Source organism: Sciurus vulgaris (genome assembly GCF_902686455.1).
Source record: "Sciurus vulgaris genome assembly, chromosome: X".
Lineage (NCBI taxonomy): Eukaryota > Metazoa > Chordata > Mammalia > Rodentia > Sciuridae > Sciurus > Sciurus vulgaris.
This window is the reverse complement of record NC_136471.1, coordinates 85,635,086-85,661,593: the sequence shown is the minus strand read 5'-3', so window position 1 is coordinate 85,661,593 and position 26,508 is coordinate 85,635,086. Positions and strand designations below refer to the sequence as shown.

General features: G+C 37.3%; 1 protein-coding gene and 1 pseudogene across 6 annotated transcripts in view; one reads left to right on the top strand and one right to left on the bottom strand.

Annotated features, from left to right (window-relative positions):
• Positions 1-2,092: 2,092 nt before the first annotated feature.
• MTMR8 (myotubularin related protein 8) overlaps positions 2,093-26,508 on the bottom strand; it is an 89,265-nt gene continuing 64,849 nt past the window's right edge. For all 5 annotated transcript variants that reach the window (XM_079124106.1, XM_079124107.1, XM_079124110.1 and 2 more), the window contains 2 exons: positions 12,148-12,274; positions 2,093-8,560 (listed from right to left, as the gene is read on the bottom strand). In XM_079124106.1, coding sequence (XP_078980232.1) covers positions 8,018-8,560; positions 12,148-12,274 — 670 coding nt within the window. In that variant the 3' untranslated portion in view covers positions 2,093-8,017. The remainder of the gene's footprint in view (positions 8,561-12,147; positions 12,275-26,508) is intronic.
• Positions 13,434-15,547, top strand: LOC306651277 (mortality factor 4-like protein 1; annotated as a pseudogene). Its single transcript has one exon. The product of its transcript is annotated as a mortality factor 4-like protein 1 (transcript).

The window sequence follows — 26,508 nt, the reverse complement described above, 5'->3', positions numbered from 1 at the left end:
GAATGCGTCTCTCAAGACTACCAGTTGCTCTGGTGTGAAGTTTGTGCATTGCCGGCAATTTTGGGGGAACCTCGCTGCCATCCAGCCTTTACAAGCCGATGCTGCCTTGTGTGCGCGCTAGGGACCTCTGGAGCTGGGGTCAGTATTTATTATTTGTTTTCTTTTTTTTTTTCATTTTTTATATTGTAAACAAATGGGATACCTGTTGTTTCTCTGTACATGGAGTAAAGGCGTACCATTTCTGTAATCATAAATTTACATAGGGTAATGTTGTTTGATTCATTCTGTTATTTTTTCCCTCCCCCCCCACCCCACCCACCCCCCCCTCTTTTCCCTCTATACAGCCCTTCCTTCCTCCATTCTTGCCACCCTTCCTAACCCTAACCCTAACCCTAACTCTAACCCTAACGCTAACCCCTCCTACCCCCCATTATATGTCCTCATCTGCTTATCAGCAAGATCATTCGTCCTTTAGTTTTTTGAGATTGGCTTATCTCACTTAGCATGATATTCTCCAATTTCATCCATTTGCCTGCAATTGCCATAATCTTATCAATCTTTATGTTGGAGTAATATTCCATTCTGTATATATACCACAGTTTCTTTATCCATTCATCAACTGAAGGGCATCTAGGTTGGTTCCACAATCTGGCTATGGTGAATTGAGCAGCTATGAACATTGATGTGGCTGTATCTCTGTAGTATGCTGATTTTAAGTCCTTTGGGTATAGGCCAAGGAGTGGGATAGCTGGGTCAAATGGTGGTTCCATTCCAAGCTTTCTGAGGAATCTCCACACTGCTTTCCAGAGTGGCTGCACTAATTTGCAACCCAACCAGCAATGTATGAGTGTACCTTTGTCCCCACATCCTCTCCAACACCTATTGTTGCTTGTGTTCTTGATAATCGCCATTCGAATTGGGGTGAGATGGAATCTTAGGGTAGTTTTGATTTGCATTTCTCTTATTACTAGAGATGTTGAACATTTTTTCATATATCTGCAGATTGCTTGTAGATCTTCTGTGCAGAGTTTTCATTTCCTTAGCCCATTTGTTGACAGGATTATTTGTCTTCTTGGTGTAGAGTTTTTTGAGTTCTTTATATATTCTGGAAATTAGTGCTCTATCTGAAGTATGAGTGACAAAGATTTTCTCCCACTCTGTAGGCTCTCTCTTCACATTACTGATAGTTTCCTTTGCTGAGACAAAGCTTTTTAGTTTGAATCTATCCCAGTTGTTGATTCTTGCTTTTATTTTTTGTGCTATGGGAGTCTTGTTAAGGAAGTCTGATCCTAAGCCGACATGTTGAAGATTTGAACCTACTTTTTCTTCTATAAGATGAAGGGTCTCGGGAGGTGGTGGCGGCGCCACGTCCGCTGTGGCGGCGGGAGAAGAGTCGGTTGGGCCTCGTGAAGGCTCCGGGAGACCATGGCCTTCACCCTGTATTCACTACTGCAGGCAGCCCTGCTGTGCGTCAACGCCATCGCCGTGCTGCACGAGGAGCATAGATGAGGGCTCTGAGATTCATAGATACGAGTTGAGTTGGACAAGGCCACAGAGCTGGTAAATGGCAAAACCAGGACTAGATCTCAAGTTTCTCTGTGTTCCATACAGGAGGAATTAGACATGTGATTCCTAGAAAGAAAAGCACTACTGGGGTAATTGGGGGTTGGGAGGGGACTCTTTGGAGGCCTGGAGGAAATAACTTCTGAGTCTGTGAGGCCTCATGTGTGAGAATTCTTGCTGGGGTCTCTAGAGAGAGATGAAGAGCCTGGTCCCTCAACATGTCTGTCTCCAATGTGAACAAAACAGCTAGTGTTCCATCAGCATGCTTTTGAGAATTAAGTTAGTGTTGGTCTTGTCCTCACAGCTGGTCAGTGACAGAACCTACACTCCCCAGTGCTATTCAGAACCAGGTTCCCTCTCTGATACCTGTCTAGTCTTAATATAACATCAATTGAGCATATTTGAACCTACTTGCAGGTTCTCTTTGTCAGATGGTTCATCTGTTGAAGCTAGGCCACAGTACCACCTGGGGGATTTTTGCCATCATTTCTTTTATCTGTGACTAATATACATCAATTTCTCACACACAAAAGATTGATGGTTTTTAATTTTGAATGAAAATATCAACAAATCAAACATTTTGAAACTGGAACACAACTGCAGAAGGGGGCCAATTAACTCTGGCACTGGACAAAAAAATTAGCAGTGAACCTTCTGACTAGTTCACACATCCATATTCCAGCTGTATGACAACTCAGGGTAACACACAACATATACACTACTATATCTTGGAATATTCAAATTAGAGCTGATGTGACTCATTTATAAATTTGAAGCTAATGAAAAGTCAACTCCTCAAAGAACCTACACAGATTTCTGAATTATACTTCAGTTGTATGATGTCCACACAGGTATGCAGCTGACATTAACATGCTATGGATTAAACTGGTCATGTATATGAATCCTACTCCTAAAGCTGCCTGATATATACATCCCAGAGGGAAGTCCAGTTGCTTCACTTTGGTTTGTATCTCTGGCTTGACATATATAAGAGTCCTCGTGACATTTTGCTGGACAATATAAAAGTTAGAAGTTTAGCACTAAGTTTTTTTCTTAATTCTTGTACAAATTTTCTTCATCTGAACGTCCAAATGACCTATGAGACCAGATGCTACTAAAGTTACAGTAAACACATACATATACAAATAGTCATACTGTGAGTTACATTCCAAAAGGACTGAACTTGTTAGTTGTTTGTAAGCCTGAGGCACCGTTAAACTAGAATACAGAACATTCTATATTTCAGAACTAGGATATGTTCTCTGCATTCCCATTAGTATACACAAAAATGCAAATCACTGTGTTTGCAAGTATGAGTGAGGTGGACACTTGCAGATACTTTATGTATGAACTGGCATGGCCAATTACCTGTGAGATGTGACTAGAGATATGGGTCTTTGAACAGTGATCATCTAGTGAATTTGGTGTACATATTCTTACCTGACCTGTAATGGGTCCAAAGATACATTTAGCTACAGAAGCAAAGAAGAGGCTTAGAAATAATCTGCTTTGTGGACATTTTAAGGAAGAAAATGCCACCCACCATCCTTGACTCTCTAAAAGAAAAGAAAACCCAGGGCCACATCCTGCAATATAGAAAACTACTGACAAAAACACACTATTCATAGCATTCTTGAATTTCTACTGGTGTAAAAGAGAGTCTTAAAAGAAAATATATCAGTCACAGTACTTCCTGGAAAAGACCATTTTGGGAACTGATTGCAAATAATATTATTTTAAGGAGCACACAAAATTTTAACTGGCCAATTGTATTTCTGTAGGATCCTCTCTTCTCGCCCAACAAGTTTCCCCATAACGGATTCTGTGATGACTGGTGTAGGGTCCTCTAAAAAGAGTACACAGTCATAAAAATGGTTGAAATACAACACTGGAAGATAAATAGCTTCTAGTTCATTCTCAAAGCTTCAGAAAACATTGAGGGCCAGGGCAGGGCCTGGAGATATAGCTCAGTGGGTACAATGCTTGCCTTGCATGCACAAGGTCCTGGGTTCAATCCCTGGCACCACCCAAAAAAAAAAAAAAGAAAGAAAAGAAGAGGGACAGGGCAATGGACTTAACATGGAAGCTACTGGTTTTACACAGGCCAATATCTGAATATGATTTGTTCAGCCCCTGTAAGACATGTATACCTAAATTACACAGCTTCCTTCAAAGCACATTTGTGTTTTGTGAATTCATGTCACAAATCACAGATCATGTAACACATTTTACTTGCATTGACATCTAAAGGAGATGTGGCTACCATGAGTGGTGACAATACCAATACTTCCTATTTAAGGGGAAGGCCCAAACTGTCAGTTCCACAGCTGGAGAATCTGAGAAGACATCTTTTATAGGGCTAGAAAAGTAGTTTTTCTCCCTTGGAAAGGCTTCTATGTTGCCATCAAATACTTCAAAAACTGAATTACCTTTAATAGGATAACAGAAAACTCCTTTATGATCCCAAATCCTTCCCCTTGTCCTTTGTATGTTGGTGTCTTCTGTCAGGCCATTCATTTCTTCATATCATATAAAAAGATAATTCCACAGGAAAAAAAACTTAAGGCTTAAGCCATGTCTATTTTGTTTTAAAATGTTTATACAAAAGTCAGTTCTAGGTTTGGCAATTAGAAGAAGGCAACCAGATTTGGGTTGAAATCATATCAGCTCATATCATCCATAGAATTCTGGGAAGAAGAGGTCTGAGGTTGGGGGAAAGATTTGGTGTGGATATTAAATCACTGGAAGAAAGAAAGACCAATCTTTCTAAGTATAAACTAATGTAGAACATGGTAATATGCCCCTTTTGAGGGAAGTAATTTTTTTAAAGGTTAAAGGTAATTTACATTTTCCTACATAACTGAAAAAAAGGCCACTTTATAAAATACTCTCATAGAAAGATTCTCAAATGGCATATGAAAACCTAAGAATATTAAGAAACGTGTGTTTAATAAAATTCAGTATGTAACAAAGATCTGACATGAGTATCCTTGGCTATTAAACATCTCTTTCAGCTAAATCCAGGCCAAGCTCAAATATTTATGAAAAGTACCTTTAAAAAACCCTTGTACCCTTTTAGATGGAAATGTTTGGGAAAGGACTCACTTCATGTGACATGTGAGGTATGTCCCAGAAAAAGGTGGTCCATGCATGTTGGCAGGTAATGGCAACTGACTTGGTGATAAATGAACACAATTTCTAAGGTGACATTCCAAAGATACATGTGCCATACACATGCACGATAAGTTCTACATTCTTGCTGTTAGTTCTAGTCAGTTTCGGGTTTTCCTTCATATAGTGGACCCTATTCCTGAATTTCTTCTTTAATACAGCTGTTAGCTGCTACTTAGAATTACTGTATTTATTCTGTGATAAAGATATCATGTCATTAACTAAGTAAAAAATTAATGATTTTTAAAAAAAATGGTGTTCATGCAGAACCTGAGCATGGCTAGCAGCACAGGAACTGAGACTGACTCATAATTAGAAAAGATAAGCAGTGACCTTAGGCCTATATAAAGCTTGTATGGGAAAGAGGCAGAGGTCAGATTAGTGGATGAGACAGTGGCAGGTGGTTAAATGCCTTCCTATTTAAGTAGGGAAGTCATATGGGAATGGAATTTCTGCTTGGGGAATTGGAAGGGGAAGATAGTGGGGGAAGGGGTCACGTTTCTTTTTCAGTATAGGTGCTATATGAGAATATGAAATGAAAGCCATTAATAAATCATCTTTTCTAGTAGCCTTGACAGTTTCCTTCAGGAATTTCTACTTTATTCCTGGGCTCCTGAGTAGTGATAGCTACTGGGATTTTACCAGCAAATCAGTGTTTGGATTCCACTGAACATTTTTCTCTCAGATTTTCAAATCCAATTGTAAAACAAGGGAAATGTTTGGTGATGAGAAAAAAATACAGAATTTTCACAAGGTTCTGATTATATACAAGCAATAATGGGATATGTTAGGAAACACAAACAACCAAAAGATAAAACAAGTTAACTTCACAGATCTTGAGGCTGAAATTGCTTCAATGGACTTAGATAGTAAAAGAAAAAAAAAAAAAAGAAAAAGAAAAACAAAACAAAACAAAAACACAGTCTTTGTAAAATCCTTGTTTTTGCTTTTGGAAATATCAGACCTGCTATTTATCAATTCTGAGTTTAAAGCTGTATTGAAAAAAAACCTTTTCACTATTGAATAATTTTATTTTGGATCCAATAAATTAGGTTGGGTAATACCTTTCACAGGTCTTTGAAAATAAGGCTGAGATCATAAAATAGCCTTTGAAAGGATTTGTAAAAACTACATATTGCCATTTTCCTTTTTCTTTGACCCCTCAAAACCCTCAACGAGCTGTAGCTGGTGTGTCATTCTAGTTAATGCACTAAAAATTCAGGTTGAGATAAGGGAGAAAGCCCTGGGTGTAAAGCAAGACCTGGAATAGCCTCACTTGTGACAGACTGGTACTGTCATCCTTTTTGACAACTTCCTTCACAAAACCAGGGTTAGAGGTAGCTTCCACATCAAACTAATATACATAAATATAATTTTTCCCAGAAGTAAAAAGTCAAATGACAGCCGGCAACATCTGATAATTAAGGTTGTATAAGCCAAAGATCAAATTATAGAAAGGATCAGAGACTATACAATAGGAGATCATCTTGATGCTTTAAAATTATAGGATCAAGGCAACCATCAAGAAGAGGTAAATAGAAAAATGGTCCCTATTTATGAGTGGAAAAGACACAAAGTAGCGTTCTTTAAAAACACAGAATTAAAACAGCTACCAAGAGGAGGTAAATAGAAAAATGACTCCCATTTAAAATATGAAAAAGACAACCAAAATGATTTAGAATTTTTTCCTCTATAAAGAAAGGTTATTTTGGGTTCATCAAATAGCTGTGGGTAAGAAATCAAGGAGCTACCCTGAAGGCTCTCTTCTGCTGTTAAATCACATACCTAAATTGAAAGGCACCTCTTTCTTTCAGAGAAAAGCACCTAATAATGTGACCCTTTAGATACTTTATGTATTCACAAATGGATGTGAGAATCAACAGGTTCAATTTTTGAGCTGAAACCACATATGGAGTATTTGGAATAAACATTGTGGTTAAAGACCTGGATTCTGTTGGCCTTGGTAGTTCTGGAAATACTGACAATATGTACAGCATGGTCAAAATTGTCTGAAGCCCAGTGGTAGAGTGCTTGCACATGTGAGGCACTGGGTTCCATTCTCAGCACCAAATGTAAATAAATAAAATAAAGGCTCAATGACAACTAAAATTTAAAAAAATTACTGCCTAAGGCCTACCCTATCTACTCCTAGCACGTGGGAGTGACTGAATATTCAACAGGAAAGATGAAAACCCAGTAAATGTAATAACTCCAAGTGGATGATCTTGTGTTTAGACAATAAGAAATATACCCTTTCGCCTGGGAGTATGTGGACCAGCTCTAAAAATAGACTTAAAAAATGTACATTAGCACAAGGCGAGAAACCTATGAGATTTTAAAAGTAGTGCTGATTGTATCCAAAAGTCTATAAATGTCATGTAATGTCTACATAAGCAAAACCACTGGTCTTTATTAAAAAAAAAAAACTAAGAAGGGGACTGTTTAACAAAAATCCAAAATAAGCATACAGATCGTGTCTCAGTCAGGGATAGAACACTCAGATTATCAGTTGCTTCCTGAGCTGATGCTGAGAATGCTATTAAACAATATTAATTCAAATCCTGTTAATTTGTAATTGATCATTTTACCCTGTAATAGATTCAAATTAACCTACAGGATATCTACAAAATAACAAGACCAAGTGGGGTGTGGGCTGGGGAGAGCAACAATTGCAACTTATGAAAACTGTCTTTATATATTTTAAACCTCCAAGCACCCATGCACTCATGCTAACAATTAAGGATCATTTTGATCTATGTATCACGCAAATGTTGGGGTCTCTATTGGCAATGTTAGCTAACATTGCTTGACTAGGCATATCTGAGAGTACATTTTCTTTTACAGCATTCTGTAATTCACAGTTACCTATTGCATACCATCTCTCTATCCCTTCAACTGGATTGTAATTTTCCACTGTGACAATATTTCCACTTTGCTCAGGTTAGCACAGTAAGGATGGAAAAAAAAGGGAGGCTGATTATTAAGGAAAATAGTGGAACCAGCCTAATAAACAGCTAAAGGGAAATGTTTCTACAGTCAAATCCCATTTTAGAACAATAACATAATTTTCTCTTGCCTACATTCTGGACTGCTTAACATATGTATAGTGATCATTTAATTAGTAAAGACCCTAAGTCCTTTTCCAGACTCCTAAGTAGGAAGAGGGGTGCCCTGGTCTGTCACCCATTTAAACCAACCAGAATAGCAGCATAGCCCTGTATGGAACAAAGATCATTGTGGCTGTTACTGGTGCCCCTAGCAGAGAAGCATATAAGTAGTTAGATCACTGTTTCTTAGAGCAGCCTGATTCCTTGGTGCTGGCCTTCAAGATACCTGTGTCTTCAGAGATGTCCAAGTCTTCCATGATGCCCATGTCATCAGAGAAACCCATGCCTCCAGAGAATCCCATGGCCTCAGAAATATCCATTTTTCCAGGGATGCCAGTGACCTCAGAGATGCCCATGTCTCCAGAGAAGCCCACAGCCCCAAAGATGCCCATGTCACCAGAGATGCCTGAGGCTGCAGAGATGCCTATATCTCCAGAGATGTGCACATTTCCAGAGATATTTATGGCCCTAAGGCTGCCTATGATCCCACAACAGTCATGGCGGAGGTCTGCACATTGGCTTTTTGCTTGATCCATCTGAGCTCGGAGGCCTCCTTCCCTGGACAGGGTGCCATTCTCCATCAGTGTATTTAGGTCTCCATCAATACCCATAAAGCCCAGAGGATTGGCCAAAGGACTTCCTAGATGCTGGCACAATAAATTCCCTAATTGAGAGCAGGTACAGACTTCTTCGGGTGTCTCATCACGGGTTTTCAGTTTCTGTTTCAGGAGCAAGGAATGGTTGAAAAAGAATTAGAAACAGGAAACAAAAATCTGGACAAATATCACATCAACCTGCAAAGATCCTGCTGCTGTCACTTTTATGGTAGAAAATTACTGTTTGCCCCTGCCCTCTCAAGCATCTTTTCTTCATAACTTGCCATTGTGCTTTATAAAAGTTCTATCAGAAAAGAACCTTAAAAGTTGTATATTTATAAAAGTTCCCATTTATGATAAATATTATAAATGCAATTTATTTCTGGGATTGAGGAGGGCAAGGGAGACTATCACTAACGTTTACTGTATGCCTCTATGTAAAATGCCTTTATGTAAAATATTTTCTTTCCATATAAGAAACTATTAGTTAAATATTCCCTGTATTTACAGATGAGGAAACTGAGGCTAAAAGAAGTGAAGTATGTCACTCAAATTCACACATTTAGAAAGTAGAAAGTTGGGGTCTGACCCTGCATCTGCATCTGCATCTTGGGGGAATAATTAGATAGAACAAAAGGGAATTAAGTAACAGGGAAATCACATTGTCATTTTTCATCCATCAAGAGAATAACTATAAAACCTTGAGTATACTGATAAGAACAGTGAAAATGGTATATTTCCAATTAGAAAAACTCCTTTCAAAGATTTTTCTTTCTTTCCCATTTAGACTGCAAACTCTGAGAACTGAATAGCTGTATTATGTTTGTTGATTTGGCTTTACTACCAGCAGAACCAAAGCTGGACACTTGTTTTTATATTAAACAAGTTGACAAGGATGTCTTTTCAAAATATTGAAAATACTGAGCTGCTTCGAAATCTAGGGTCCCTATGGGTTTATTTGAAGGACAGAGGAGGGACACCATTTAGAAAAGAATTCTTAGAAAGGGTGTGCTGTTTAGGCCAGATAAGTTGGTTTTGTTTGTGCCCTATAAGTAAGTGAACATATTTTTATTGTGAAAATACATGTGTTGTGATTGTATCAGATTGCAAACTTTTGAAAGTATTCTTGAGAGGCAACAGCCAGCTACTTGGTTCTGTTAAAAATAAACAAAAACAAAGTGAAATCTGAAGCATGACTTATAATCATAGGAAACAAGCAGCCCTAAGCAGAATTGAGAAGTAGGGAAATTTCTTAGGATTTCTTCCTCCCTTTTTAGTTTTCATAGACTTTTCCAAAAGGCCCCAGAACAGGTATCCTTTTCTCAACCTAGCCCTCTCACTTATCCCTGACTGATTTCTTGGATTCCTGAGAGAGACTCAGTTTCATTTCAAATAGGCTCAGATCACTCCCTTGAGTTCTCCTTTAAAGATTTCTTACACACACAGACAGAGACACACACACACACACACATACACATGTTATATATGGATGTATATATTATTAACTTTCTTTTTTCAATACAGAGAATAAAAACTAAAATTGCCCATAATATTATCACTCGAACAACTTTTTAAAAAAGGCAATACAACTGTAAAGATAGAAAATACAGAATACATGAAGCTCTCAACCAGGTGGGCCTCGGTCCTCATAAAGAACTTAAAAAACTCTACACCAAGAATACAAAGAACCCAATCAATAAATGGGCTAAGGAACGGGGCAGACACTTCACAGAAGATCTACAAGCAATCAACAAATACATAAAAAAGTATTTAACATCTCTAGTAATTAGAGAAATACAAATAAAAAACACACTAAGATTTCATCTCACTCCAATTAGAATGGCTATTTTCAAGAACACAAGCAACAGCAGGTGTTGGTGAGGATGTGGGGAAAAAGGAACATTCATACGTTGCTGGTGGGGTTGCAAATTGGTGCAGCCACTCTGGAAAGCAGTGTGGACACTCCTTAGAAAACTTGGAATGGAACCACCATTTGACCCAGCTATCCCACTCCTTGGTTTATACCCAAAAGACTTAAAATCAGCATATTACAGTAATGCAGCCACATCATCAGTGTTTATAGCAGTTCAATTCACAATAGCTAGGATTGTGGAACGAACCTAGATGTCCTTTCATAGATGAATGGATAAATAAACTCTGGTATACACACACACACACACACACATACACACACACACACAGTGGAATATTACTCGGCCATAAAGAATAAAATTATGGCATTTTCAGGTAAATGGATGGAACTGGACAATATCATGCTAAGTGAACTAAGCCAATCCCATAAAAACCAAAAGTCAAATGTTTTCTCTGATAAGTGGATGATGATACATAACAGGGGGAGGAGATAAGGGAAGAATGGAGAAACACTGGATTGTGTAGAGGGAATTGAGGGGTGGGGAAGGGGGGAGGGGGAGGAAAGATAATGGAATGAGACGAACATCTTTACCCTATGTAAATGTATGATCACAAAAACAGTGTGACTCTACATTGTGTAGAACCAGATAAATGAAAAGTTATACCCCATTTGTGTACAATGAATCAAAACAATAAAAGAGAAAAAGAAACTACAGAATACAATAAAATACAAAATGAGAAGTTGAAATGAAACTATCCAATACCTCTCTCCAAAGATTATCACCATTTTATTTCATATCATTGTGATTTTATGATTTCCAATAAATTAAAAATGATATTCCTGTACAATAAGGAGGAAGCTCTTATTGGTGTTCATGAACTCATAGATGGGCTTTCAAAGTCTGTTGATTCCTTTTAATTATGCTTAAAATTGTATGTACTAGTATAAAGCATGTACATACCTAATAGTTCCTGAGGAAAATATTTGTCATTTTCTTCATATTTTAAAGGGGTGTAAATCCCAAAGAATCACTATTGTAAAGTATATCAATGTTCTAACCTTGAAAGTGAAAATATCCTTTAGACATAGCATGAGGTAGTACAAGGTAAGATTTGCTAGTAAGAAGATGCAGGGTATACCCCAGTTTTCAACTTTATTATATGTGAATTTGAGTGACTTGAGTTCTCTGAATTTCTATTTCTTCTTCTATAAACAGAGGTAATACCTAACAAGTTTCTTTTTTTATGTTTTTTAGTTGTCAATGGACATTTTTAAATTTTATTTATATGTGGTGCCAAGAATTGAACCCAGTGCCTCACACATGCTAGGCAAGTGCCCTACCACTAAGCTATAGCCCCAGCCCCTAATAAGTTTCCTTAAAGGATATAAGGAAATATGGTACATAAAGTGTCCAACACAGATTTATTGTCATTCCTTCTTTTTTAAAAAAAATTCTTTTTGGTTGTAGATGGACACAATACCTTTATTTTATTTATTTTTATGTGGTGCTAAGGATTGAACCCAGTGGCTCACACGTGTGAGGCAAGTGCTCTACCACTGAGCTACAGCCCCAGTCCTTGTCATTTCTTCTTGTTCCACCTAATCATTCAGTCCAAATCCAAAGAGGAAACCAATCCACTTGTTTAACTAGATATTTACCATGCTATGGAAAGGAAAAGCGTTATATTCTGAGCTTTTTAGACATAGGACCCTTAGAAGTCAGAAGACTATAATAAGTCATCCAGGTGGCATTCTACAAGTACCAATTCTACTCCAAACAGGATAGGCCTACTAAGAAGGGACAAGAGAATCTCTTTTTTGGGACCATTCTCCTCACCTTTTCTAGTTCATACACATCTGCTTCAAGCATTGCTCTCCTTTTCTTAATTTCCAGGAGGCTTTCTAGCATACTCTGTTTGGGCTGCAGGCCTTTGTCAAAGCGGTTATACATCCCACACCAGAACCTTGAATAGACAAAAAGAAAGAGGAAAAGTGGGTTAGTGGGTTAGTTTAGCTGGAGGAACTAATTATTGACATTTTTATTTTGTCAAGAAAATATTAGCCTAGTACATGGGAAAATCTCTAAAGTAATAATTTTAATGACCTAAAAGAGAAGACATACTAATCCCCACTCCTAGCATAGTACTATAAAATCCAGACAGAACTCCAAGTAACAGCTTCTACCTGAGGACAGAAGGAATTTGAGTACATATCTAATACTCCACTTCATCAGGAGCTACCTGAAAGACTGGTTTCTTTCTCACCTGTTTCAGAGAGCTGACTGTGTCCGGAATATGATATCCCACAGACTATAGAGAACAAAGTGGCAGCTTGAACTCTCATGCATGAACAAAGTGAGCATTTCAACAAAGAAAAAATCCAAGAAAGGGAAAAAAAGAAGTCTTAAAGCTGAATTAAACAAGTCAATACATAGGTTCAAAAACAGAATGGAAGAAGCAAAAGGAAAAAAATCAGCAAACTCAACAATATATTATTTGAAATTATCCAGTCAGGAGGAAAAAAAAAAAAGTGAACAAAAAGAGGGAAAACAGCTTGATGGACCTATGGGATATCATTAAATGAAACAATATACATTATGGAAGTCTTGGGAGAAGACAGAACACATATTCAAAGAAATAATGGCTTCAAACTCCTTAAATTGGAGATCCTGGAAGTCCACTGAACCCAAATAAGATGAACCCAAAGAAATTCATTAAATTATGTTATATGCATTTGTCAATATGACAAAATGAACCAAAAAATTATATATAACAATAATACACTAATATAAACATTATAAGAGAAAAATCCACACTAGACACATGGTAATCAAATTGTCAAAAGTCAAAGACAAAGAGAGATTTTGAAAGCAGGAAGAGAAAAAAATGATATGTTGCATGAAAGAGAAACATCCGTAAGATGTTTTCAGCAAAACCTAGCAGGTCAGAAGGGAGTGGGATGATATATTGGAAGTGATAAAAGGAAAAAAAATGTCAACCAAGAATGATATTGGGGGCTGCAGCAGCAACTGTGCGGGTCGCTGTGCTGTGAGGTCAGTGGGCACTGGCAAATCAGGCCCAGAATGTGCCTGATGGCTTTTATGACATGAAGTTGGGTGGGGTAGAGAGGAGGGGCAGTATTTGGGGGTGGTGACAGAAGGAGGAGGCAGCGAATCACTTATAAATGGTGTCCAAGCAGGACTCAAAGCAAGAATTCCAGGAGGGTAAGCGAGTGCTGTGCTTTCATGGGCCTCTACTTTATGAAGCAAAGTGTGTTAAGGTTGCCATAAAGGACAAACACGTGAAATAATACTTTATACATTATAGTGGTTGGAATAAAAATTGGGATGAATGGGTTCCAGAGAGCAGAGTACTCAAGTACGTGAACACCAATCTGCAGAAGCAGGGAGAACTCCAAAAAGCCAATCAGGAGCAGTATGCAGAGGGGAAGATAAGAGGGGCTGCTCCAGGAAAGAAGACATCTGGTCTGCAACAGAAAACTGTTTAAGTGAAAACAACAAAAACAAACAGAAAACACCTGGAAACAGAGATGGTGGCAGTACCAGTGAGACACCTTGGCCTCCTCTGAAGGAAAGGGCTCAGGTAGATCCTACTGTTGAAAATGAAGAAACATTTATGAACAGAGTTGAAGTTAAAGATTCCTGAAGAACTGAAACCATGGCTTGTTGATGACTGGGACTTAATTACCAGACAAAAACAGCGCTTTTATCTTCCTGCCAAGAAAAAAGTGGATTCTATTCTAGAGGATTATGCAAATTACAAAAACTCTCAAGGAAACACAGATAATAAGGAGTATGCTGTTAATGAAGTTGTGGCAAGACTAAAAGAATACTTCAATGTAATGTTGGGCACTCAACTGCTCTACAAATTTGAGAGACCACAGTATGCTGAAATCCTTGCAGATCATCCTGATGCACTCACGTCCCAGGTGTATGGAGCATCACATCTACTAAGATTATTTGTACGAACTGGAGCAATGTTGGCTGTACACCTCTGGATGAGAAGAGCCTTGCTTTATTATTGAATTATCTTCACGATTTCCTCAAGTACCTGGCAAAGAAATCTGCAACTTTGTTTAGTGCCAGTGATTATGAAGTGGCTCCTCCTGAATATCATCCAAAAGTAGTGTAAGGAGGCGCTCTTTGCTCACTTGTTTGGATCTCTGTAAATACATTTTTGTTCTTAGTCCTTCTCTTGTACAAATGATGTACTTTGAAGATGTTAGTATGTAACAGAATTGATGTTTGTTTTCTGTTTGAATTTAAAAGAGAAAATAAAAGGGGTCACTGCTCTTTTGTCCTTTCTTTTTTTAAATTTCATTTCAAAGTTGCTACCAGTGTATTCAATAATGGACAACAGAGAGACATGCTGTACAGTGTTTGCCTAGTTGACACAGCTGCTTTTGAATGCTGGAGGTTCTATTCCTTTGACATTACGTACTTTTATAATATGTGTTAATGCTATATGACAAAATGCTCTGATTCCTAGTGCCAAAGGTTCAATTCAGTGTATATAACTGAACACACTCATCTATTTGTGCTCCTTTTTTTTTTTTTAAATGGTGCTTAAAGTAAAGAGCCCATCCTTTGCAAGTCATCCATGTTGTTCCTTAGGCATTATATCTTTGCTCAGTTGTTGAAGAATGGTGGCTTGTTTCATGGTTTTTGTATTTGTGCCTTATGCACATTTTAACATGATGGACGCAATGCATTGTATAGCTACAGTTTTCTGGAAAAGTCAATCTTTTAGGAATTGTTTTTCAAATCTTCAATAATTTTTTCCTTAAATTTCAACAAAAAAAGAATGATATTGGAACAAAACTCTCTTCCAAAACTGAAAAAGAGAAAATGGGCTGGGTGAGATGGCACATGCCTGTAATCCCAGTGACTCAGGAGGCCAAGGCAGGAAAATTACAAGGTTGAGGCCAGCCTGTTCAACTTAGAAAGGCCCTCTTGCAAAATAAAAAATAAAAATAAAAAGGGATGGGAATGTAGCTCAGTGGTAGAGTGCCCCTGGGTTCAATCCCCAGAACCAGGAAAAAGCAAAACAAAACAAAACAAAAAAAACTATTGAAATAAAAAGAGAGAGTGGAAATATCTTTCACAGGCAAATAAAAGCTGAGGGAGTTATTACCACAGACTACTTCTATAAGCTGAAGTGAAAAAGCATAAGAAGGCATAAAACTTGGTAAAGATAAATATTTAGACAAATATAGAATACTATATTACCTTAATGTTGGTGAGTAAATTGCATTTAATTCTAGTATGAAGTTAAAACAATGTCTTAAAAATAAGTGTAAAATATTAATAGACACAATTTATATAAAATTTGGACATCAATAAAATAAGGGTGGAAGAAAACTATAGAATGTGAAGTTAAGTTGTGATCTGCTTAAAATAGATACACAAGATATTTTATGTAAGCTCTATGGTTACCATAAAGAAAAGACCTAAGAGACAATTGCATTTCTGTGAGTTTGTCTTTGTGTCTTCTATTCTATTCCATTGGTATTTATGCTTGTTTTGGTGCCAACACCATGCTGTTTTTGTTACTATATAACTCTGTAGTATAATTTAAGGTCTGGTACTGCGATGCCTCCTACTTTGCTTTTCTCCCTAAGGATTGCCTTGGCTATTCTGGGCCTCTTATTTTTCCAAATGAATTTAATGATCGCCTTTTGTATTTCTATGAAGAATGTCATTGGAATTTTGGTGGGAACTGCACTGAATCTATAAAGCATTTAGGTAGTATACTTGACAAGGGTGACAAAAACATACAGTGGAGAAAAGATAGCCTCTTCAACAAATGATGCTGGGAAAACTGGAAATCCATATGCAGCAAAATGAAATTAAACCCCTATCTCTCACCCTGCGCAAAGCTCAACTCAAAGCAGATCAAAGACCTAGAAATTAGACCAGAAACACTACCCCTGTTAGAAGAAAATGTGGGCCTAACACTGCAACGTACCAGCTCAGCTCAGGGACTGACTTCCTTAACAAGACTCCTAAAGTGCCAAAAAAAAAAAAAAAAAAAAAATGGAGGTCATCAGGTCATCAAATTAAAAGCTTCTTGGGGCTAGGGTTGTGGCTCAGTGGTACAGTGCTTGCCTGGTATTTCTGAGGCACTGGGTTCAATTCTCAACACCACATATAAATAAATGAATAAAATAAAGGTCTATAAACATCTAAAAATTTTTTTTAAAAAGCTTCTTCACAGTGGAGGAAACAATTCAAGAGCATGAAGAGAGAGCATGCAGAATAGGAGAAAATCTTTGCCATCTGCTTCTCAGAGCATAAAAATCCAGGATATATAAAGAACTCAAAATATTTAACCAAAGAAACAAATAAACCAATCATAAATGGACAAAGGAACTAAACAGACACTTCTCAAAAGAAGAAATACAGTCAAAAATATAGAAAAAATGTTCTACAATTCTAGCAATTAGAGAAATGTGAATTAAAACTACAGTGAGAGTTCATCTCATTCCAGGCTGAATGGCAATTGTCAAGAATACAAGTAACAACAAATATTGGCAAAGATGTGGGAAAAGGATACATTCATAAATTGGTGGGACTACAAATTGGTACAACCACTCTGGAGGACAGTATGGATATTCTGCAAAAAACTAAGAATACAACTATCATTTGACCCAGTTATCCCAGTCCTAGGTATATATCCACAAGGACTTAAAATCAGCATACTACAGTGATGAAGACACATCAATGTTTACAGAAGCACAATTCACAATAGTTAAGCTATGAAGCCAACCTAGGTGTCCTTCAATAGAAGAATATATAAAGAAAATGTGGAATATATACATAATGGAATATTACTCAGCCATAAAGAAGAATGACTTTATGGCATTTGCCAGCAAATGAATAGATCTGGGGACTACCATGCTAAGTGAAATAAGCCAATCCCAAAAAACAAAGGTAAAATGTTTCCTCTGATATGTAGAAGCTAATACTCAATAAATGTGGAAAGAATAGAAGTTCAGTGGAGTAGACAAAGGGGAGTGAAGGGAATGGAGGGGGAATAGGAAAAGGAAAGACAGTGAAATGAATCTAGCACCAAACTCAAAGTTTCTGACTGCTTTAAATAGCCTAAATAAGCATTTTATTAGCCATTTCAAGTCTGATTGCCTTGCATACTCTGCAAAACTGTACCAAACATCATCTAATCATAGATGAGATAAACTCTGTGGTAATAAAGACCCCATGTTGTGATAGACCTTTAGAATTCAGACCCACAAACTCTTTTTTTAACTTTTATTTTTTCATTAAATTTTTGACAGTGATAAGTGTTTTTTAAAAGAATCTTTTCATATATGCATTTACGATAATAATGTCTGTCTCAGTCTACTATCCTTCCCATCCCCACCCACCCCATCCCTCCCCTCACTCCCGTCTGTACAATCCAAAGCTCCTTCTTACTTCTGTACCCACTCCCCACTATGGATTGGCAACTGGTTATCAGAGAAAACAGCATTTGGTTTTTTGGGATTGGCTTATTTCACGTAGCATGATATTCTCCAGTTCCATTCATTTACCTGCCATAATTTCATTCTTCTTTAAGGCTAAGTAATATTCCACTGTGTATATGTACCACTTTTTCTTTATCCCCTTATCTGTTGAAGGGCATTGAAGTTGGTTCCATAGTTTCACTATTGTGAACTGAGCTGCTATAAACATTGATGTGGCTGTGTCACTATAGTATGCTGATTTTAAGTATTTTGGGTATAAACCAAGGAGTGTGATAGCTGGGTCAAATGGTGGGTCCATTCCAAGTTTTCTGAGGAAACTCCATACTGCTTTCCAAAGTGGTTGCACCAATCTATAGTCCCACCAATGATGTATGAGTGTACCTTTTCCCCCACATCCTCACCAACACTTATTATTGCTTGTATTCTTAATAATTGCCATTCTGACTGGAGTCATGTGAAATTTTAGAGCAGTTTTGCATGATTTGCATTTCTCTAATTGCAAGAGATGATGATCATTTTTTCATATGTTGATCAATTATATTTCTACTTCTGTGAAGTGTCTGCCCAGTTCCTCAGTCCATTTATTGATTGGGTTATTTTTTTTTTTTTGGTGTTTATTTTTTGAGTTCTTTATATATCTTGGAGATTAGTGCTCTCTCTGAGGTGCATGTGGTAAAGAGTTTCTCCCACTCTGTAGGCTCTCTCTTCACATTATTGATTTATTTTCTTTGCTGAGAAGAAGCTTTTTAGTTTAAATCCATCCATCCATTATTGATTCTTAATTTTACTTCTTGTGCTTTAGGAGTCTTGTTAAGGAAGTTAGGTCCTAGGCCGACATGATGAAGATTTGGGCCTACTTTACCATGCTGCCTAGGAAGCTAGACAAGTAAGACCCTGTTCTTTGAAGGAGTTTCCTTGTCCTCTTTTTCTGAGTGTTGGTCTCTGCACCCATATAAACCTGTCACAATGTTGCCTCTGCCCCAGACACACACATAAAAAGCTAATTGTAAGTGTTACTGCAGTCTTGAGGTGGTATCTTTTCCTTGATCAGCCCTGAGATCCCTTGAACTCATTGTAATTGCTATTAAGGTGGGAGTTTTGGTGATGAACAGGAGATCAAATGGGGTCCATCAAGTTAGTAGAATGATCAATTGGCAAAACAGTTCCAGAAAGCCTTAAGTGTTTGTTACTCACATTCAGAACACCCCTACATTAAGTTTGGCATAATATCATGCTGTGCTGAATTGTACTCTATAACACTTTGTGGCTTCCCCACTGTTCCTCATGAGCATAGATAAGTGGTAATGCCAGTATTTGAGTGAACTCATGCTATTGGAGCTGATTTTTGGGTTTTGAGGCACCCAGTTGCTTAGTTGCTTAGGGAAGATCGACTAACGCACCTGGATCCCCCACTAGTCAGTATTGGATACTTTAAAGTCTGGGGGCCTGAATAGGGAAAGTGGAACAGTGTATACCTCTGAATCATGAGTGTACTACCCCATGTCCCATAACAGGTTATAGTAGGAGAGTTCCCTGTGGCCAGGCTGATAATTTGGGGTCCTCAGCAAACAAGTCAATAATGTAGAGATGTCAGGCTAAGGCTATTCTCCCAAGCACAGCTGGGAGAAATGCTTTTGCAAGCAGCTAGCAAGCCTCTGCTATCAAGACACCAAATGATGCTGTTGAAGATATTGTCATTCTAGTCCTTCAATGAAAGAATGCTGAGATCCTCACTCTTTGGCTCAGTAGGCTAAAGCATTACTTGAAATGATTAAAGGCTAGTTTATATCTCTGGCCCTTCCTAGGATCCAAAGGAAGTGGCTATCCTACATAAAAGGCACTCCAAGGGATGGAGTTGTAGCTCAGTGGTAGAATACTTGCCTAGTATGCGTGAGGCACTGGGGTCAATTCTCAGCACCACATATAATTAAAAAAAAAATAAAGGTTCATTGACAACTAAAAAAATATTAAGCAAAAAGAGGCACTCCAAACCATGAAGAACATGTTGGGCCTTACAGGTGGTTGCTTTCCACCAGGACATGCTCATAGAAGAGATAGGAACTCAAATTTCTGTGGGAGATGAGTAAAAGGGGAAGACCCTGGTGAAGAGGACTGGTGTCTGCTAAAGAAATAAGCAGCGTAGTTCCAGGAATGGTAGTTCATGTCTGTAATTTCAGTTACTGGGTAGGTTGAGGCAGGAGGATCACAAGTTCAAGGCCAACCTTGGCAACTTACAGAGACCCTGTCTCAAAATAAAAAGGCCTGGCATGAAGCTCAGTGGTAAAGCACCCCTGGGTTCAATGTCCACTACAAAAAAAAAAAAAAAAAAAAAAAAAAAAAGTAGATGGGCTAGGGATATAGCTCAGTTTGCAGAGTGCTTGCCTCACATGCACAAGGCCCTGGGTTCAATCCCCAGCAACAACAACAACAACAAAAAAGTAGAAGAATAAAAAAAAGCAGCATGGTATTACCATGATGACTAGGATAATTTACCCTCTGTTTTGCCAGTAACCATTAGGGGAAACCATCAGAAGAGAAAACATATCTTTGTTGTTCTGCTAAAGTCCAGTTTGAATTCATACTTCAATGTTCATGTGTAGAAAACTTAATTCCCAATGTAACTGTTTGGGAGGTGGGTCTAGTAAGAGGTACAGAGTCCTCGTGTATGGATTAATGTCATTATCTTGAGAATGGGTTAGTTAGCAAGTGAGTTTATTATAAAACTGAATTTCATCCCATCTTGCTGTCACTCTCATCTTTTCTTACTCTTCTGACATGGGATGGATGTAGCATAAAAGCCATCATCAGATGCTAGCACCATACTCTTGGATTTCCTGGTCTCTAGAACTGAGCCAAATAAATTTGTTTATTTATAAATTACCAAGTGTGTGGTATATTGCTATAGCAGTGCAAGATGGACTAAGAGAGGAGCCAGCCAGGAACCAAATAAAAAAGGGGATGCCCAACTACATAGAATGAATCTGGCAGAGAGTAAACTCCACCTCACAGTGAAATTACACAATTGATTGTTACTGTACAAAGATGGAAAAAGTGGTGTCACTGCTAAAGGATCCTATATAGTAAGTGTGGGAAGCAGAGATGACCCTCAAAGGAGGATCTGGACCTTGATTCACATATACCTTGCTGATGTGGATTTTTATGGCATGGAGTGCTGCCCTTCCTATATTAGGTCTCTTAAAGGCCTGGGCAATGCAAAATGTTAGCTGAAACCAAAGATCTCCTTCATCAGCTAGAGATGCTGAAAGTGGGTTTATTAGGCAACAGATGGCATGAAGCATGATAACTTGGCAAGACCAGAGGATACTGAACTCAGGCAGGTTCCTGTTAAGTATAAATCCTCTTCTTAGGCAATAATGGTTAGTGCTAAAACGATTTAAGAGGTCAGAGCTGCCCTGGATCTGAAAGGGACTCATGAAAGCCAAACTCAAGTATTGTCTTTTAATTCTACAACTACCACTCTATTTGGCCTAAAATGAACTTACTATTAATAGTGATGGCACCCTCTGTAGGTCAAGCAAACCTTTGGATCCTTAGAGACAAGGAGTGCCCAAATTGGATGACGTGGTAAATTGTTGAAGCAATGACAATACTTACTAGGACTAGATTACAATCTGAAGCAGGGATTAGACAGTCCTGCCTTTGAAGTTTGTCTTTGGTCTCTTCTAGTGGCAGGGAGCTGATCCCATGTAGGGATCTGGCAGTTGCAGAAACTGGCCACTTGTAGCAATCACCCTTAACTGTGGTTTGATTCCAAAACCTGAATGCTTGCTGACTCTGTTGGACATGGGTGCCCAAATTTCCCTAATCCCAGAAATCACTCCTGTTCTAAAGGATCCCTCTCACTTCATCTTTTACCTTGTCTAAGAGATGATTAGCTTTGGATTAAAGAAACAATTACTTAGTTAACTATTAACATTGCCTGAGTTCTATATAAAGAAGGTATGATCCTGGTTGTACTCCCTAAAACTATATGCTTTCCCATTATTTGTAGGGACTTCTTGGAAAAAATCTAAGGTTTTTATACTGTTGGTGGTTGTTGCCTATTGGGAACCAGTTAACCTTCCCCTATTGCTGCTGCAGGTGGTAAATACAATACAATACAAGGCAAGGCACTGATTATTCTAACTGACATTTTGATATTATTCTAATTGACCTTCTGATACACTGGGCACTTATTCCTCTATCTCACCTTTCAATCCCCTTGAATGGCCTGGTGCTTAAAGTCACTAAGTGAAGATTACCTATTACATCATGGAGAGCCAAATAAAGAGGTGCCCTTTATTAGAGCACCTCTGCCAGATATCAGCACTTTAATGAATGTTATTTTAAACAACAGAGGCACATGGTTTGGAGTTGTAGATTTGTCTTACATGTTCTATACAGTAAAAATTTTGTAGGAGAGTCAACCATGATTTTCCTTTCCCTTTGAGGTTCAACAGTATACTTTTTTACAGATGACTATGGGAAACTTCAATAGACATCTATTTAAAAATTGAAATCATTTTAAAATGCTTTCTCTATTCATAACAGAATCAACTAGAAATCAGTAACAAATATAACAGGAAAATAAAAGCACATAGAAACTAGAGTATACTTCCATAAATTCTTGCAGATATGACTTAGATGCCTGCCACACATTCCCACCAGAAATTCATCATTGACATTATACTGATGAGATCCTCCTTACTGTCTGTACTTGTTTGTAGTATTCCTTTGTTATTATTTTGATGTCTGCAGGGTACATAATGCTAATCCCTGGTTCATTCCACACATAGAGAGAAACCTGTGTTTTCTCTTTTCTGTCACTCTTTTTGCTCTTCATTATTTATATCCTCCTTATTTATAATTTTTCTCTTCTTTTTCTGGGGCATTGATGTGCTATCTTAAGAATAGTTGACATTTCAAATGTAAGCATTTAGTACAATACATTTCCCTTTCAGCACTGATTTAACTGTGTCTTACAAACTTTGGTATGTTGTATTTTCATTTATTTCAATTAATTTCCCCTTAAGACTTTATTATATACATGGATTATTTAGAAGTATGCTATTTAGTTTCTATGTGTTTATAGATTTTCCCATTATACTTCTATTATTGACTTCTAGTTTGATTCTATAGTGATTAGAGAAAGCATTTCATATCTTTCATTGTTTTTAAAAGTTCATTGAGCATTTATTAAGGACATCGTCTATCTTGGTATTATGTTCCATGACTACTTGAAAAAAATATGTATTCTTGTTGTTGAGTTGACTGGTATACACATGAGGAATAGATCCTACTGAATTTGTTGTTAATTTCTTCACTATCATTGCTGATTTTCTTTGTAAATATTCTATTGATTGTTGAGAGAGGAATGTTGGTATCTCTGACTCTGTAGCTCTCTTTGTAACTTCTTTAAGTACTGTCATTGTATGCTTCACATATTTTATATCTCTGCTGCTTGGATCATAAACATTTAAGATTGATATTTATTCTTCTTGACCTTTTTATCACTATGTAATGTCTCTATGTCTATGTAATTTTTTTGAAGTCTGATATTAATATGGCCATTCCCGATTTCATTTACATTTTCATGATATATCTCTACATCTTCTTACTTTCAACCTACCTTCATTATATTTGAAGCAAGTTTCTTACAGACATCATATTGTGGTAATTTTATCCACTCTTCTAATCTTTATCTTTTAATTCATATATATAGATAATTTTAATTTAATATAATTGATATTAGAACTTAATTATTCCATATTATTATTTTCTCTATTCATTCTCTTTTCTGTTTTCTTTCCCTGCCTTCATATAGGTTGCCGGAATATATATTTTTAAATTTTGTTTTCATTAAAATGTTTTTTAATTTAATTCAGATTTTTTAGTGGTTTCTCTAGGCAATATACTGTATGTAAAAATACACTGTGTGTGTGTATATGAGTGGATTATAGAGTATACTGGCATTGACATTTTACAAGTTTGAGTGAAGTATATAAACCATTCTCTTTGCATCCCTTTCTTCTACTCCGTTTAAAATTGTTTTAAATATTTTATCCATATACATGTATAGCCATATCAATTGATGTTTTATTTTTTATTCTAATATGAAATAATTTAGACAACTCAAGAGAAGAAAGTCTATTGTACTTAAACATTTTTATTCTTTCCATTGTTCCTTCTTCCTTTCTGATGTTTCAAAATTCCTTGTTTTATCTTTTCCTTTCTCAATAGAGAAATTCCTTCGGCCTTTCTTTTAGGGTAGGTCTGCTAACAATACATTCTTAGTTAAATTCATCTGAATAGGTATTCATCTTTCTTTTAATCCTGAAGGACATTTTCACCAGTTAAAAAATCTCCATTGATAATTCTTTTTGTTCAGTGTTTAAAAATGAGAACTTCCTTGTGGCTTCCCTGATTTCTGGTGAGAAATCTGTTGTCATTTGAACAGTTTTTCCCTTTAAGGTATCATTTCTCTGTTGTCGTTTTCAAGAATGTTTTTGTTGTTTTTATAAGTTTAACTATGATATTTCTTGGTTTGAATTTGTTTGGGGTTTATCTTATTTGGTGTTCACTCGGCTTCTTGAATCTAAAGGTTTATGTCTTTTACCATATTTGGAATATTTTTAGCCATTATACTTGACCTCCATATCCATAGGTTCTGCATCTGTAGATCCAACCATTTGCTGAACAAAAATGTAGTTAGGCCAGGAGTAGTAGTACATACCTGTAATCCCAGCAGCTTGAAAGGTTGAGGCAGGAGGATTACAAGTCTAAAGTCAGTCTTAGCAAATTAGTGAGACCCTGTCTCAAAATAAAAAGGGCTGGGGATGTGTGGTTCAGTGGTTGAGGGTCCCTGGGTTCACTCCCCACTACCAAAAACAAAAGTAGTTAGGCCTGTGATGGCTGTATCCGTACTAAACACGTACAGACTTTTTGTTATTCTAAAAACTACTGTGTAACAACTACTTACATAGCATTTACATTGCATTGGGTATAATAAGATAATTTAAATTATTCAGGAGACTGTGCACAGGTTATATGCAAATTCTATCCCATCTTGAGCATTCATGGATTTTGGTTTCCACGGGTATTCCTGGAATCAATTCCCATTGGATTATAAGAGAAAACTGTATTTCTTTGAGTACGCCCTCAGCACCTCCATCTTTGACCACTCCTTCCAAGTTTCCAATGATACGAGGGTTAGTTTGTTTCTTATTGTCCCACAGGTTCCTGAGGTTCTGGGTTTTTTATTTTTTTCAGTTAGCTTTCTCTTATACTTTTTATTTCTCTTACTCCTATTTTTTCTTAAGTTCAAATTCTTTCATTTCTCCCTTCCATTCTGCTGTTGAGCCTATTCATGCAGTGTTTTCATTGCCATTACTGTATTACTCCATTGTACAGTTTCCATTTGGTTCTTTCATATTTTAGTTTTTTCTTTCTTTTTTTGGTAGTATTGGGGATTAAGCTGTGGGCCTCACACATGCAGGTCAGTACTCTACCACTGATCTATACATCCAGTCCTTTAAAAAAATTTTTTTGGAGCAAGAGTCTCACACCAAGTTGCCCAGGCTGGCCTCAAACTTAAAATACTCCTGCCTTAATCCCCTAAGTAGCTGGGATGATAGTCATGTGCTACCATGCCAGGTTGTCTTCAGTTTCTTTGCTGAGACTTTTAAAAATTTATTTCAAGAAAATTTTAAATTGTTTCTCAAGGAATCTTGATGATAGCCATTTAAAATCTTTGTCAGATAATTCTAACATCGCTGTCATCTTGTATTGGTATGTACTTACTATCTATTCTTCATTCAAGTTAATATTTTCCCACTTTTGTTCTGATGACTGAGTTTCATATCAAATAGACATTTTGGGAATGTTGTTAAGAATCTGGATTTTATTTAGATTTTCTGTTTTATCAGGTTTGCTTACTATGGCCCTCTTCTGACTTGGGGCAATAAAGTAGAAAGTGCCTCCTCATTATAGGTCAGGAGGGAGTATAAGTTGAGGCTCTTCACTTAGCCTATATTGACACTTGAGTTGGGAAGGGTGTCCATAGTCCTACTGAGTAGAATCAAGATGGCAGGCTTCCCACTAGACATATGCTGGTAAAAATCATAGGATGGACAGATATGCCTCATTACTTTTCACCATGATACCTCCAATGATACCACAGGGCATTGACTCATTAATGCTGGGTGGTGGTGGAACTTCTGATGCTCCATAGGCTTCTTCTGATACTATCCACTCCTGCTGAGTGGAGGTGGAAGTCCAGGCTCTCTACATGGTCTCACTAACACCACAGGGAGGGAAGTATATGCTGGGGATGAAAATCCCAGATCCCCATTTGGCCTTCTCTAACACCACCAGTGGGGAGGCACAGGGATATTTAGGTGTTTATTCCAGCTTGATGAGGGCAGAAATCTGGATTTCTGACTTGACCTTTGTGAATTGGTTGGGGTGTCAGTTTTTTTGTTTGTTTGTTTTGTTTTTGTTTTTGTTTTCTGTAGGATATGACAAGAAGAGAGCTATTATTGTCTAAGAATTTCTGTTTTGCTAGGCTGTCTCTTTCCTGGTTCTTTGGCTAGACAGAACAGGATTCTTTGTGGTTTCTTTATGCCCTTGGCATTTCTGTCCTGCCACCTTCTTTAGTTTCAAATCTGGGATATATGAGGCAAAAAACAAAAAACAA